General features: G+C 45.7%; 1 protein-coding gene across 1 annotated transcript in view; it reads right to left on the bottom strand.

Moving 5' to 3' along the window:
• The window catches only part of LOC126507945 (astrotactin-2-like), a 219576-nt gene extending 211701 nt beyond the window's left edge, over nucleotides 1–7875 (bottom strand). The window contains exon 1 of the mRNA XM_050152803.1: nucleotides 7122–7875. Coding sequence (XP_050008760.1) covers nucleotides 7122–7875 — 754 coding nt within the window. The remainder of the gene's footprint in view (nucleotides 1–7121) is intronic.
• Nucleotides 7876–15973: the final 8098 nt, after the last annotated feature.

The raw sequence follows: 15973 nt of genomic DNA, 5'->3' as shown, positions 1-15973 counted from the left end.
CGTTCCAATCTCACATTTTCAATAAACTCCTCTCTATGATATTTTATATTAAAACTTACTCCCTCATCTCAGAACTCTGAATTCTCTTTTCTTCTATTTGTTTACTTTTTATAGAACCTGTCATCTTTCATAGACTTCAGAATTTGCTTATCATATTTAACTTTGTTGTTCTGGAGCAGTAGACATGTACATACATGTATGCACACATGCAGATGAGAGAGAAGCTTCCTGAATGCAGTGGTCCTTGTAACCAACTCTCTTACATATCCCATGATACCAGAGCAATCAGGCATGTCACAGGTGCTTTGGAATTCTCCCAGGACTGGCAGCTATCATGATGGTTTTCATACTGATGGTGACTGGTCAATGCTGAAGCAAAGGGTTCAAGAAAACTCCAGTGGTAAGTTGACACTTGAACTCAGTCTTAGATGGAAAATAGGGATTTTATAAGGGTGGGGGTGAAGCACTTAGAAATTGAAGGGGAAAGGTCCTTGTAGGATAATTGGATAGAATGTGATCAAGGGACTTGCACTAGTATGCGGGAGCCTAAACCTGGCCTAAGAGCAAGAAGAGAATGCCAGGTGAACATACCCATTATGATACTTGTTTTTCTGATAAAATCAAGTTGACAGGATAAACTGACTAGGAAAGAGACTTCTTGGGGAAAATAAATGAGTTGACTACTGAAATTTCAGTAGCATAGAGAAGTGTTGCTGTGTCCAACAGTGTCTGTAGCAATACAGCGGAGGACTTACTTCCCTCATGAGGTTAAATCCTTATGTTTGTGAATATAATGCCTTTCTCAAATTTCAACATACAGACTTGACTGAATCTATATTCTGGCATGCCGGGAATGAAACTGCAGACTATATCAGTCTTGCACTTAACATTTCTGTGGATAATCCCCACCTTTTCCATTCGAAAGAGAATTCTTTCTGGATGCTGTTGTCCAAAAATACCCACAGACAGTAGAAAGCAGACAGCAAGTAGTAGCAAACAGAGCAAGTCCTGCCAAGCACTGCTGTCTGACTGCTAGTCAGGCAGAAAGCTGTTTGCTCTGCTGCAGGGAAGGGAAACCCAGCTATAGTTAATCTTCTGTTGCCACTAGCTGGTCAGTGAGAGAACTAGGGAAAGTGTCAGCACAGCAAACCAAGCATGCCTCTGATTCTGCTCCACCCCAAGATTAAATACAACCATTCCTTTCTCTAGAGAAGAACAGACTTTTTCTGTCCACCCTCTAAGGAAAGGGTCCCCCCTCCTCTAGGACAAAAATACATTATCTGACAGGGTTCTTTTGGAAAGATTGAATCCAACCAGCTGGATACTTGGGCAGGAAACAAATTCAATTTCCTTAAGGAGATTTTTCTGCTTAAGAGTATTTATTTATTTATTTGGCAGGGAAGGAGAAAAGACTGGCATACTTTATGATGCTCAAAACCACTGCATGCAGTGAGATGCATCAAAGCTAGTTCTTCATGTAAGAGGAGCCTAGGTTCAAGTGTTAACTGGAGCTGGGCATTTTTCTTTGTCCAGACTCCGTGTTGCTATATAATATGGAAACAGTGGGTTCAATGCCTTCTGACAGTTTGTAATCAAAAAAGACCATATGCTATCAGTTTTAGGACATGACCTAAGAGGTCACTGTCAATTTCCAGTCCCCCTTCTCTCAGAACACGTGTTCATGTCCTCTGACCTCAGATAAAACCCAAAATACAACATGCAAGGGGATGAGAAGCAAGTAGATTTCTCTGCAGGATGCCTGGTCACAGTCAAGCTCTGGTTCCTGCCAAAGCTACCACAGGTCTGCTGTCTCATTACTGTCAACACCACTTCCAACACACACATGCACATAAAGCACCTCAGACACCAAATCTGACAGACTGGGACAACTTCTCTCCACCATGGCGCTCTCTGAGAGCAAGCAATGCTTTTCTCTCTGCCTTGAGTGTTAAATAGGTTTCATTAGATTTCAGCTGGAAAGAAGTAGGGTGGGGAATGACAGAAGGAACTGGAAAGGGGAAAAGCATGCAGACCAAGAGTTGCTTTAACAGAGGTGTGCACCACTGCAGCCTAAGGCACCGTTTACACTTATCCCCATCCCAGCAGGGCAGATACCGAAATTTGACTGTTACCCAAATATACCCATTTAATGACAATTAACCTGGTGACTGATGGAATACAAACATTGCTTGAAACATAGCATGATTTTGAGATAGTCTCTCTTTTTTCCATTCCAGAATCTCTCACAACTAAACAATGGAATTGATGTTAGCAAATATTCTGGCATCAGAAATACTGTTGGGTGACATAGCACACTTGTAAGCATTGTTCCTCCATGCAAATGAAAGGTATGAATCTTTAGAATCAAACCAGAAACCAATACAGAGACAATCTCTAAGGCCCTGTGTCCCCTTCTCAAAAACCTGACCAAAAGCTGCTAGTTTCTTGGTGATTGGTGACCTTGTCTTCTCTCAGCCAGCTTATACTATAACCCAGGCGTCAGCACACAAGCTGCTGGACAGCTCCCTTGGCCTGTTCCCTGCTTTCTATCTTTGCTTTTTAGATGTTCTTTAAAAAGACTCCCCACACAAGAAAGGTTTCTTATTGTGCACTGATGACATTTGAAGAAAACCTCTTCAGCCCTCTGCGGAGTGTTCTCTTAATAAGTCCTCTGCTCTCATTCATCCCCAATTAGGTACCTCATCCCTTCCCCCCCTTTGAGTATCAATTTCTATGAAGACTACAAAAGAAAAAAAAAACCTTCACTGGATTGACCATTGGACAAATCACATGGGCATTTCATAGTGTATGTTTTTGCTCCACCCAAGTTGATCACTTTCTTGAAAAAAAGCATCTTTTCAAGGACTGACCATCAGGATTCAGCCAGACTTACTCTTGGAGGTGCATTTTAAAGATATACTCAAAGATCGTTCTTTCTTCACACACCTACAGTCTATACATTACATTGGCTCCTATCAGGTTTACACAGTAAGACAAATTATTCACAAATGTTGACACTTTTCTTTTCTCCTTAGGCTGAATCAGGGTAGTAAACAGTCTGGCCAGATTCTAATCATGAAGAGAAAAAAAGGATTATACCTCCCTATGCCTGTGCATGGAAGTTAAATCCAGGAGCAGACTGCAGGGCTGCCAGGAGGCAGACAAGGAACCTGTGTCATGCAGGTTGACCTCAGAAGCCCTTCATTAACTCTTGTTCCTATTGAAAACCAGTTTTTTTCAGTACATCTCCACCAACACCCCCATGTTACCAGCAAAGGCAAATGAAGTGAGAAATGACAGAGTAGGTCACAGAAGCCTTACACCACAGGATTATTTTAGGGCTCATCTACCCACTCATATTACAGCACAAAGAACTGCATATCTGGAGGGGAAATGACCTGTTCAAGGTCACAGTGAACCATGTGAGAGATTACTAGAGCCTAGCACGAAATAAGTTCCCCTGGTATATTTAACACTCGGGCTCTCTTCAAATTTCCTTCTACAATATTCAGTGAACTGTAGCTCAAGTTTGTTTGTTTGTTTGTTTGTTTGCTTTCTGCTACAAGAAGTATCCCAAAAAGTCTAGTCTTTATGTCTACAGAGATATCCTTCTTCCCTGATGGCACATCATCTCCACAGTTATCTGCTACTAAACAGCATGTCCTTGACAGTCCTCAGTCCTGGGACTTGATCACTTAATTCAAGTATCACTTTCAAACCCTCCTACTCAGCTCTCTGGCATAGTGGATATTTCTGCGAATTAGTTTCTTTTCTTGTTGATGCAGATACTGTCTCTCTACCTAGTACCTGTCCTGTATTAACAGCAACCTTTCTTCAGGATGCCAGCTTGACAACCGCCAAGAAGACCCAATAGTCAAGGATCCTGCTTACAGTGCCAGCACTTTCCCACAGTGTGACTTTGTACAGGAATCTCTCAGAAGGTTTCCTCATCTGTCAACTGGGAATAACAGTAGTTCACTTTCCATAATATTTTGTATGAATTAATAATACATGGCAAGAGTAAAACTCTCAGCATGACATTAAAGATTCAATAACTACTTGCTATTCCTTGATCACTTTTAGGAAAAATTTACTTTGTCAATGCCATTGACACAATCAGATTCAAAATAAGAGGCCCACGCATGAGTACCTAGGGATCCTCCACATCCAAACGTGAGTTTTACAGAAAGCAGCCTTGATTCGTGGGAGAGGGAGAGGTATAAAAAGAAATGGATCCAAATGGAAAATCTCAGAAATTACCAATACAAGACAGAGTGGAAAGAGGGAAGATGGCTTTGGAGAATAAGAATAATAGATGGTATATGCAGAGACATACCTTAAGGGCCCCAACTAAATTTTTGTATTTTTGTAACATTCAATGCAAGCAACAACCCTGAGTCCAGGACCCAAGTTATGGCAGGGAGGGCTTTGCCAAGCACTATTATACCCTAGTGGTGGCTCCACACTCCCCACTAGTGGCAGGATTTGAGCCCCAATTTTGTACACACATCTATGACCCCTCCCTAAAAGAACAAAGTCACGGTGAAAATATAGTCTTACTGGCCATAAGTAAATATCAGAGAGCACGAATAAAGGTCCATCGGTGCAACGGAGCTGCCTTAGGACACTGGGAAAGAAGAGGTCAAAAATAATTCACACGGCCGACCCCCTCCTGGTGCTGTCAGAAACCCTCATTGCCAGGCAGCCTGGCCCTCTGAGAGCTCATTGTGCACTCCATGTTTACACGCAAACATTCGAAGACCAACACAAATAAAAAGCCCACGTCTCCCTCCACAGCTCCTGCTATACCCTGCCATCTGCTGAGTACCTCGCTAGCCAAATCCCTGTCGGGAGCTCTTGAGCTGCCAATGCAGGACTCTGGGGTGGGGCGGGGGTGGTGGTGGGAACCCAGTTCACAGTGTGGACCCAAAAAGCTTAGCGCAGCCAAAGAGGCAAGTGTCTGACTACTCCAGGGGCAGAAGGTCCCCAGTCACCCAGCTCCGGCCTGTGTATCAGGAAAAGGGTCCAAATGGAGTGTACCAGGGACTCTCATGCTTATTCTAAGGCACTCAAGACTTCCAGCTCAGGGCTTTGCTTGACTCTTACTGAGGTGCCCATCCACTTGAAAGCCAAAGTTAAAAATGGCAATAACTGCTAGCTCCAGGAATTCTGTATAAGTAGCTGGACTTAATTCTCACATCTTCGATGAACTGGAATGCTCTGAAGTTCTGAATGCCAACTCAGGCACTACTCAGGGGCCAGCGTTCTGTCTCCTTCACTTGAATGGCTACGCAGAAGGACCTCCAATCCTGGCATCTTATGTTATCTGGAGGAGAGCTATGTCGGGATGGAGGGGCAGGTGCATGACTGAGAGTGGTGAGGACAGTTTTTGTATATTTGAGAGAAGAGACCTACACCCCAAGCTTGGTGCCTTCATGAACTCCACTTAGACCCTTATTCACCACCTTCCATGGATGTGAGCAGCCCCTGGGTGCACATGGGAAAGGCTACTGAGAGTTTGTATGAATGTGTCTATGAGTGCTTAGCTTATGATGCAAGAGAGGCAGGGAAGGAAGGAGGGGGGGAGGAGGAGAGAGAGATTGTGTGTTTGTTTGTTTGTTTGTGTGTCACATGCCACACTCCAGAGGCACTGCCATAGGAAGTCCCCCGGGAACCCTCCAGGGATTCCCCTGCTTGCCTCCTCCAGAAATCTCCACAGAAAGCAGTTACTCAAGTAACAGCTAGTCAGAAAGGCACAGGGACCCCAAACCCGGTGGTCAGCCTCGTTGCTGGCTCAAATGCCAAAGAGCCAAAATGAAAGGGAAAGGAGCGAGGGTATTGCAAAATAGATTTTAAAACATCTGGGCTCCCAGGGGAGTGAAGTCTAGTCCATTACTGTGTATGTCTTTTCCGGAAAGCCAAGAGTTAACCTCGGAGGTTCCAGACTGGCTCCTAAGAATGCCAACCACTAAAGCCCTCGCGACACTGGAACCAGATCTAGATCCCCAGAAAACAAGGATCTTGGAGAAGCTTTACAACGCTAGCCTTTGGCGCCTCTCCCGCACTGTTGTTGGCCTGACTCCGACAACCAATCCCGCCCCGCGCCCCCAAGAGGGGAGGAGAGAGCAAGCGAAAAGCGAGCGCGGGAGAGCTAAGGGGAACAACATTTTTGTAAATGCTCTCTGAGATAATTAAGCTATCAATTACCCGGGTGGGAAATCAGCCGCGCTTCCCACAGCTCCACGGAAGGGCCGACTCCTCTGGGATTCGCGCCGGGAATCAGCAGGCGGCAAGCTGCTGGCGAACTTTCTGATTAACTTTTCTATTTGAACCCCCTACCCCCATCAGTTTCCTCTCCTGTCCTTTTTCTTGCTTTTATTATTATTAGCCCAGTAAGCGAACAGCAAGGACAAGCCTGCTCTCAACTAGGAGGAATGGAGAAGGGAGAAGGTGATGAGGATAACGGGGATGGAGGGAGTATGTAAAAGTGGAGAGCTTGGGCTCAGAGACCCAGTCCTCAAACATTACTCAATCGATTCCAGCCCCAATTCACAGAAGGCCAAACCGAAGCTCAGGGGGAAGCGACTTAGCCAAGGTCACCAAGCCCATACGGAAGCAGAGCCTTCCCGGACTGGGTCTTTCCTTATTCACGTAGCTACTCTGCAATGATCCTGAGAAAACCCACGGGAAAGGCAGAATCCATAACTCCGAGACCAGAGAAAAGTGGAGCTGTCCAGAGGGGTACTGCTCAGCTTGACCATTAACTGGCGTCAGGACAAGGGTCTTTCTTGCTCAGTTTCTGGTCAGAGCACACCGAGCGACTCGGGTCTCCAGCGTCCAGAATGCAAGGGGCGGAGCTCAAAAACGGATTGCGAAGCGGAGGGCCAGGTCCCCACTGCAGGATCCTTGGCACGCCCCCGGGCTCCCAGAGCGCGCGCTCCAGGACCTCCTGCCCCACACTCCTTCCCAACCACCTGTGCGCCCTCGGGGCCCCTTCGCTGCCCTTTGCCTACCCAGATGGGGCAGCCTGGAGTGGGGATCCCCAGGGCGCCCCACCAGTCTGGCATCACTTAGGGGTTCTGGGTTCCTTGCGACTCCGCGTGAGTGGCACCTACCCTTACCCAGGGTGAAGAAGGGCAGCTCTGTGTTGTCCAGGTCATCTTGCACCGCGATGCGTCCGGGGAGCTCATTACGCACAAAGAGCAGGAGACGAGACTCCGCAGCTGTGCCAGTTGAACCCGCGGAGCCCGGGGACGCGGCGGCCGCGGAAGCGGCGGCTCCTGCTCCGGCTCCGGCTCCGGCTCCTGTCCCGGCCGCGGCCCCGGCCCCGGCGCGGGCACCGCTCCAGCCGATGTCGCTTTCCCGCAGGGCGGGCAGCGTGGACACCGTGACGGTCTTAAGCCGGCATGGACTGTCGGGCTCCCGCGAGGCGGCGGCGGTGGCGCCGGCCAGAAGCAGCGGCGGCGGCAGTAGAAGCAGAAACAGCAATAGCAGCGGCGGCGGCGGTGGTGGCAGCGGCCCCGGGTTGAAGCCGAGACTCGGCCGTCCCCGAAGCCTCAAGCCGGGGCCCGGGCTCCGCCGGGCTCCGGCGGCGGCCATGGCGGGAGGGGCTGCGGTGCTGCGGGCGGTGGCGACGGTGGCGAAGAAGGAAGAAGAAGCAGCGGTGGAGACGACGGACACTGAAGCGAACCAGGACGCCCGAGCTAAGGAGCCTAGAGAGCCACTAGCCAGCAGCCCCCAGCTCTGGGCTCCGCCTCCCGATCGGTCCTGGACCGCCCCCCCGCGCCGCCTCTCCGCGCCCCGCCGCCGGCCCCCCTTCACCTGCTCCCCTGGCGGACCCTGAGCGATTTGGAGGCTCCGCCCGGCCTCGTGCATGCCCCAGTAGCTCCCTCCCCTTTCCCAGGATCCCCCCTATGGCTCCTGCACAAGGTTTTTCAGCTTCAACACCTTTCTCTAACATTCTTAACACTTAAGGGCCCTCTTGTGTCGCCTCCAATCCATCCTAGGTCAACTCAGCTGTCCTAGCTTCACCCCTTCCTTGGCTCAAACCCCAGGCTGCACGTAGGGGTGCACCTTAACCTAGTCTTGACCAAGGCCCTGCTCTCCTGGAGGCTGAGGAGAGCCTCAGGATAGCCAAGCAAACTTTCTCTCGTGACACCAATCTCAAGAATAAGTCTCTTTAATCTTCTACCCAGTTGTAGCGTGTGAAATAAGTTCTGGTGGGCATCAGGACCCCCTTCACAGTCATTTGTCTGCGATCTCACTACTAGGACACCACCTGCGCCCTCCATACAGGACTGGGTTGTTGCATTACATGCTAGTGAATGCAGAAGCTTTAAACTTCATTCCCTATTACCCTCCCCAGCAGCTGACTTCAGCTGGGCGGCTCTGGTACCCAGCCGCCTCCATGCCAGGCAGCCCACTCAGGCACTTTTACTTTGGATCCCTGCTCTAAGCCTAGAGCAGCTCTGTTTGGCTGCTGCTTCTCTCAGTGAGAAATTCCTGAAAAGGGTGCTAGGTAGAGACCTATCCTGGCTCCCTAAGCTTCTGGGTCCTTTCCCAGTTTCCACAGGAAAGGACTGTTCACTCACCAAGTTTGCTAATGGCACACACACACACACACACACACACACACACACACACACACTTTCCTGGAGATCAGAGCTTAATTGTAAATCTGGGTCTTTGAATATTGCACCCTGTGGCCTTGGGCTGAGTCCAGTTTCTAACCAAATGCTTCAGACCCGCCCCCGAAGGGAGCCGTCACCCCTTCAGGAGTTGAGCCTGCACACTCTGCTTTGACTATTTAGTCTTTTCTTCATCTTTTTGCTTCTTTCTGTTCTCTTTCATCTGTGCACCCATTTCCTTCTTCCCTGCGTTGACTTTAATCTCATAAATGCTTCCTCCCTATAATTTATGAGCCATTTTCCTCCTCTGTCTGGCTCGGCCGCCTGTACCTTACTACAGTCTTAGCATTGGCAGGTTTGTTCCTAACTTTTCCTTTTCTGTCTCTTCCCTCTTAGCTTCCACGAGGACTGCTCTTTCCTTCTCCCTTCACGATTTTTAAAATCTGTTTCTAAGCCTTTGGATGAAAGCAGATGACTAAAAACACAGGGAAAATAGAGGTCTGTGCTCCTCCTCTAGGTGTAGACATGGGCATATGTAAGCTTCATACACAACCATGCTCTAGTGAGACGGGAGGCTTTATTTCCAACTTATGGGTAAGAAAACTGAGATGAGGAAGTCAGAGAAGTGAAGAAACTTTCTAAGGTAGCTTGGCTAAAAACTTGGATTGGAACTCTCAGCCTCTAAACCTAGGCTGTTTCTGTGAAATTCGATTGTCCTTAATGACCTTGGAAGTAGAGTCTGTTTCTGTTTTGAGGTTTATAAGGATTCCTCCCCTGTGAAGCCAAGGGGTAGAGAGTGGCATCCAGCCTTTAGTCCCCTGATTCTAAGTGGTCCCTGCCTCTCTGATGCCTGCTTCAGTCCACTTACTTCCCCAGACATGTCGCTCTGCCTCCCTCAGTCTCCCCTTTGTGCCCTTACAATCCGCTACTATCCTCTGCCACGGGGCCTTCTGATTCTCTATGCCCCTTTCTTCAAATATGCTGACATAGTCCATTTATAGAAGTGCACACTAGGAAAAAAAAAGGCTCCCTTATGTAAGGCAGAGTCTGTGCAAGTCCTTTCTGAACCTCTGATACAAAGGCCTGTCAAACAAGACGAACACTTCCATTCATTCATTCACCAACAAATACCCTACCAAGCACTTTTATGGGCACTCAGTGATGGATAAACAGAACTACTGCCTTTAGAGACCTAAAAAGTGATGGATGTGGGAGGTCCAGGGAAGATACCTGTGCAAAAGCTTCTCAGGTACCCAGGCAGAAAGGCCAGAAGGCAGACTCTGAGAAGTGTCTTGTGATCGCAACTTGGGAAAATCAGAGAAAGCTTCTAAGAGAGGGTGGCAGGCACTGTAATGAAGCCACCAGCGTCTGGTAGGTGTTGCAGGTTAAAGCTCCAATTGCAATTGCTTTCTCTCTAAACAGATCTTTTGCCTGCATCAGAAAGTGTTTCGCTATCACAGGTACAGAGCAAGAAGAATCTAAATATTTCTAGAAACTTTATCAACCTCCCCTGCAGTTAAGGCTTGGGCATGTGATACAGACTTTACCAATCAAACTGAGCTACTCCAGATTCTGGAAGAGAATGTGGCATCACACAGAATCCACCAAGAGCCAAAGTGTCAACTTTGGGGGAATTACATACAGATTTCATTATTTGTAGAATGAGTTTCACTGTATGGAGCTTAGTGTCTTGGTATAAACCACTGAAAATCTTTGTTAAGCACCTCCTTCTGATTCATAGTGTGCTTGCTGTTACAAAGACCATACTGGTTCTAGGTTGTGATTTTTATCTGTGCTCTGCCCATCAGGGATCCTTAGATCAGACCATGGACTCATTTGGTGATTCTGTGTGATCTAATCTCACAGAATTTTGGATTGTCTTTTTACTTAAATTATTCAGAATTAGTTTCTGTTGTTTGGAACCCAGACATCTGTCTGAGAACATAGGAATGCAGAAACAGAGGGCAGCAAGGGCAAACATTATGATGGGTAGTGTAGGAAGGCCAAGGAGGAAGAGAAAGAGAGAAAGGGAGAAGACAATGCATAAAAGTTGGCCACAGAGCACAGAACCAACGTTAGTGGCAAACCCAGAGAGACTGCAGGAAAAGAATTCGGGTTTCAGAGCACGTGATCCTGACTCCAGAAACCACCATAAAGGTATATCTACTATAATGATAATCTCTGTCGTACACATGGTGGGTGCTCAATAAATTATAATTATTATTTTGATACATGGCCTAAGAAACATCTACAATTTACTCACAGTTATGACAGCTAAGGATTAAGAAAGATGGGAAACTTGATGTTAATCTCACTTTCCAAGAGGCAGGAAACAGAGGTATCTGACTCCTCAACTTTCCTCCTCCCTCCCACACCTTGCAGGCAGCCCCCACATCTGTAAATGCCTGTCCTGGACTTGGTGGTCACTACTCTTTACCATGAAGTCACTCTCTTTCCTTCTACCCTCGATTTACTTTATTATTGGTTTGATTAGCTTTATTACATCAATGTTTTATTTTTTCTTGCCTAAGGCCCCCTAGACCTCCATTTCTGACTCTGCTAATCTAAAATTCCATTTGCCTTTCATTCTTTCCATTCTTCCTCCAAAATATTTCCTGTTATTTCATCTTTTGTATTTCACATTTGCCTATATAGGTAAACTTTTAAGGATTTTCTCTCCCCCCCATTTTTTTTTATCATGTATCAAAATCTATTCCAGTTTTTCTGTTTACACTACCTGGGGTGGTTGGCTAGCCAGGGGCTGGGAAGGGAATCTTTGCTTATACACAAGCCTTGCTGTCTACCTACTGGGTCAGGCCACCTAAAGGCACCTACTGGACCTTTTGATTTCTCATTTGTGAAATGGGCAAGGTACTCCCCATTTCTCAGGGTCATTATAGGAATTAAATGAGACCATGCATGGGAAATCGTCTCACACCTATGAAGCTCTCATTAATGATACAAGCAAATCCAATCATCGTACACATCTTACCTGCTGTTCTCTCCTCCCATCTCCTGTCGAGGAGACTTCATCACAACCATTTGGCCCCCATATAGAAATCTCATTTCTGTTATCTAAGTATTTCAAGCTCCTGGACCCAGCATCTTTATAGACTCATCTCTGCCTACATAGAAGTCCCTTTCTTTCATCTAGCCAACCTCACTCCCTAGTTGCCAATCAATAAAATATGTCATTTAATATGACCTCTCAGACAGTTATCTACTCTGTTTTCCACCTCTGCATGCTTTTTTGGTTTAGCACAGTTATATTTAATCAAACTTATTCAATATTTTAGTGATAGTCAGTTCCCTAGTGTTGTTTCTGTATATATTTTCCCACCAGATTTTGAACTTTAATATACCAAGATGTGGGTTTGGGTGGGGGAAAAGATCAGTCAGTAAACTGCTGCCTTGCAAGTATGAGGACCGGTGTTCACTTTCCAGGAAGAATATAAAAAAAAAAAATCATGCTGGCATGTTCTAGTAATACCAGTGCTGGGAAGGCAAATACAAGGGGATCTATGGGACTTAACAACCAACTGGCCTAGTCTGCTGGGTAAGCTACAAGCCAGTATCTGGGAAAAAATGTGTGTGAGTGAGGGGGAGGTAAATGGTATCTGAAGAATGAAGCCCCAAGTATGTTCTCTGGTACCTAAACACATGTTCACAAGAACCCACCCACATCCATTCATTCATACATCCTTAAGCATAAAGACTAACACACGCAAATATATCAGAGCTGTATCAGTTGCCACTATGTCTACATCCAAGCCAGTGCAGTAATCACCAGGGAGTAAACCCTCAAAGTATCGTTCCAGAAATGATGGGAGATTTATTGAATTTACTGTGAGACAGTCTTCAAAATAGCAATTAACTATACATCTACAGAGAATAGAATAGAGCATTGTTTTTTTTTTAAATTCTGTAATAAACATCTCTATATCTGCCCATCCCTACTACCTCCTTCCATCTCTGTCTCTGTCTCTCTCTCTGTGTCTCTGTCTCTGTCTCTCTCTCTCTGTTTCTGTCTCTGTCTCTCTCTCTCCCTCCCTCCCTGTTTTCTACGATTCAAGTAATTTTTTAAAAATATCCCTTCTTCCTTAAGCCTCAAGATGATTAGTGGGCCACAAATAAACCCCAGTTCAGGACAAAGGACTACTATCTCAGGTTCTATCTCTGCTCTGTCTGAGCTCAGACACCCTCTTCATCAACCCTCTGTGCTCAGAATCTCCACCATTTGTTTTCCCTGGTTTCCATCACCGCCTTCTGGGTAACTCACTTCCTCCTTTTATTTCTGATTTGCCACCCCCCCCCCCCGCACGTTGTTTCCATTCATTAGTGAGCATAGCCTGTTTCCTCTCCTTCCCTTCAGCCTCATAGCCTCGGTTCTGCCAATCCCTGGGCATCAGGCCTGTGCTGAGCCCAGCCCCATCAGTTGGTTTAGGATCAATGACAACATTATTGTCAATCTTGGAACTTTTCCTTTTATTGTTGCTGGATCAAAAATTGATCACTATAAATATATCTGCCTCTGCTATCTATTTCCTTATATCGACAGAGGTTTCTCCTGGTGTTGTGCGTTCAAATTGTTTTTCTCTACTACTCACTAGCTGGCTAAATTCTTGGTCAAGACTCATAACTCTGTTCAGGCTTTATTCTTTACCTAGGAGGAGGCAGAATAAGGTAGTAGGTGCAGATGGAAGCACCTGTACTGTCTGGCACATAGCCAGTCATTCCTAAGAGCGGTGATGGCTTCTTTCCGCTTGCATACAGTTGTTTATCTTGACCCCCCTCCCCCGTGACCTCTGTCGTGTTACTTTCCTCTCTCCATTTCCATTTCAGACCATCTCTGCTACATCTCATATAGAGCAAACTTTTACCATTGTCTCCAACTTCTTTTCTGTGAAAAATGAAAGGCTGTTTTAATCACCATTGTCATTCTTCATTTCCACTTATAACTGTTTGACTGATTTCTGCTTCAGCTCAGTACTTCTCTTACTCTTCCCCTTAACAATTCTCAAATTTATTATCTTTATTTTTTTCCTCCACCTCCTGCCTCTCACTACCTCCTTCTTTCCCTGTCTTGGCTCCTTTAAATCACCCCCTTCTTGTTCTGTGATTTACAGCATCTTTCTTGCAGTCAGAATCCTCACAGTACTGTTTGAGAGTGAGTCTCTCTGTCCTCGTTCATTCTTTCACGTTTCCCGTTTCCCGTTCCTAGCCCACTCATCTTTAATTCATAGCCATCATTCCTTTGCTTGTGCCCAAACCCCTGTACCTCTTTGCCTCTTTAATCACTTGACCTATCCACATTCCTCCTCTGTTACTCCTGGAATCTTTCATCATTAAAGCACATTAGTGGGCGATGTTTGTATGGACCTCTTTTTACAAATCTTAATCCTGGTGCATTTTCACAGTCCTTCTTCTGAGTCTCATGGACTCCTCCTTTCTGGAGTCTTTTCTTTCTGAGATACTGTTTGATTTGGGGGTGGTGGGGAGGACTGCAGTATCTTCTTTGTATTTATTCAAGCCGAACTGCTAACCTGGTGCATTCAAATGCATGTTGCTGATGAAAAGTGTAAGCTTTAAGCTCTATTCTCTGCTATGTTCTTTTCACTGGGTCATTTTCCTTCCTGCCGCACATGATTTTTATTGTTATATTTTGAACAGAAAACAACATCAGCGTCTGGTCATTGTTTCCACAACATTGACTGGGTGCCTGCTATGTGTTTGACAGGCTCCATATTTTTTTTTTTCTCATAGAATTCTTGAAAGACTGTAAATTGGGATTTAAAAAAAAACTTGCTTTGCATGTGAAGCATTTGAGAACACAGAAAATAAAGGCTTTGAAAGATGCTGGGCAATGTAAATGAATTAAAACCTTTCAAACTTTGGGGTATATAGAGAAAGTTGAGTGCAAGAGTTAAGAGTGTTATATAGCAGGGATGGTCAGAAGTCTTGTCCTCTCTGCTAAATTATCATTTCCATAAATGTGATAATCTTATAATTCTTGCTACCGAGGCTATCAATGAAGATTGTTGAATAGATAAATGATTGCATGCCTATAGGTTAGAAACACAATTTCTTGCATAAGGGCATACTGGGTTTCTGTTTCCACTGTACCATTTAGTAAACCTGTGAACATGAATATAGGAGAGAAAGAGAAGACAGCTTCTGAAATCCTGTACATTTCAATGTTGTTGTTTCACGTTTTGTCAGTTTCAGATGTGTCTATAATACACTGTCATCATAGCCCTCTCCATTGCCTCCACGGTACTGCTGACCCCTTCTTTCCCACTAGCGCCACTCCCATTTCCATGTGAATTTCTGTGCATGTCTGCTGCAGTTCCTTCCCAGCTGCTATGTGGTCATGATTGCAATGGCCGTGGCATATATCCAGAAGGCAGGGTTTCATAAACCCCACTCCCGTTCTCTGGCTATTTTCTACAAAGTGCTGTATGTATGACTTATTTAGAGTTGAGGACTCAGTAATGTTGTGGACTGTTGTATGCATGTTGTTTTCAATTTTAATGTAATGTCTAACAGTTCTTGCCACAAGCAAATCAGGATTTAAACTCCACCCATCACACTTGGTAGCCTTGATACCTTACACAGTATTCTGTCTCTGAAGACATCTTTTCTTCATCTAAAGAATGAAATGATTCTCATTTTTGTTGGTGGTTGTTAATTGGCTGGTGGCCTGAGGTAAAATTCTAAGATGGACTGATGTCTTAGGTCTTTTTTACAGTCTATTAGAGCAGGGATCTCAATGACCTGACCTCCAAATCTAGACACCCTTCCCCTTTTATTCCCTGCTACCTCAAGGACCTTAACATGGTCTTGACTCTCAGGACCATTCCTGCATGTCTCTCAGGGAGGCAGAGGCCACTGCTGCTGCTGACCCACTTAGCAAGCTCTATTTGATGACTATTGTGTGAGAATCTGCAGACTCAGCAAGGCTGGGATTCTACATGTTCTCTGTGTCCCCTGAATCTGAAGCTTCTCTCCATTCTCTTCTAAGAGGCTTATGGTGAAATTAAAGAAAAGTTATGGGAAGTCGCCCTTCCCATATCTCAAGCACATTTTTGTTTTCAGACGTATGCTCTAGCTTACAGAGACAAAAAGAAAAACAAGTGAAATGCGAGCCTCTTCTCTTCTTCCTTGCCTGTCTCTCTTCCTCTGCTCTGTGTCATGCTACCACAAAACATTTCTAGGCATGAGGGACACTGTGAAACAGGATTCCCAGGGAGGGTCTAAAGTGTTCCATGCCCTCGTCTAAGCTCTTGGAATCAATAGCAATTGCAAAATAAAAAAAAATACATATGTGTTGGATGACTGAAGAGAAA

Source organism: Alexandromys fortis, unplaced genomic scaffold (genome assembly GCF_014885135.2).
Source record: "Alexandromys fortis isolate MF-2015 unplaced genomic scaffold, M_Fortis_MF-2015_v1.1 scaffold_73, whole genome shotgun sequence".
Lineage (NCBI taxonomy): Eukaryota > Metazoa > Chordata > Mammalia > Rodentia > Cricetidae > Alexandromys > Alexandromys fortis.
Note: the sequence above shows the minus strand (reverse complement) of the source record. Positions and strands in the feature narration are given on the sequence as shown.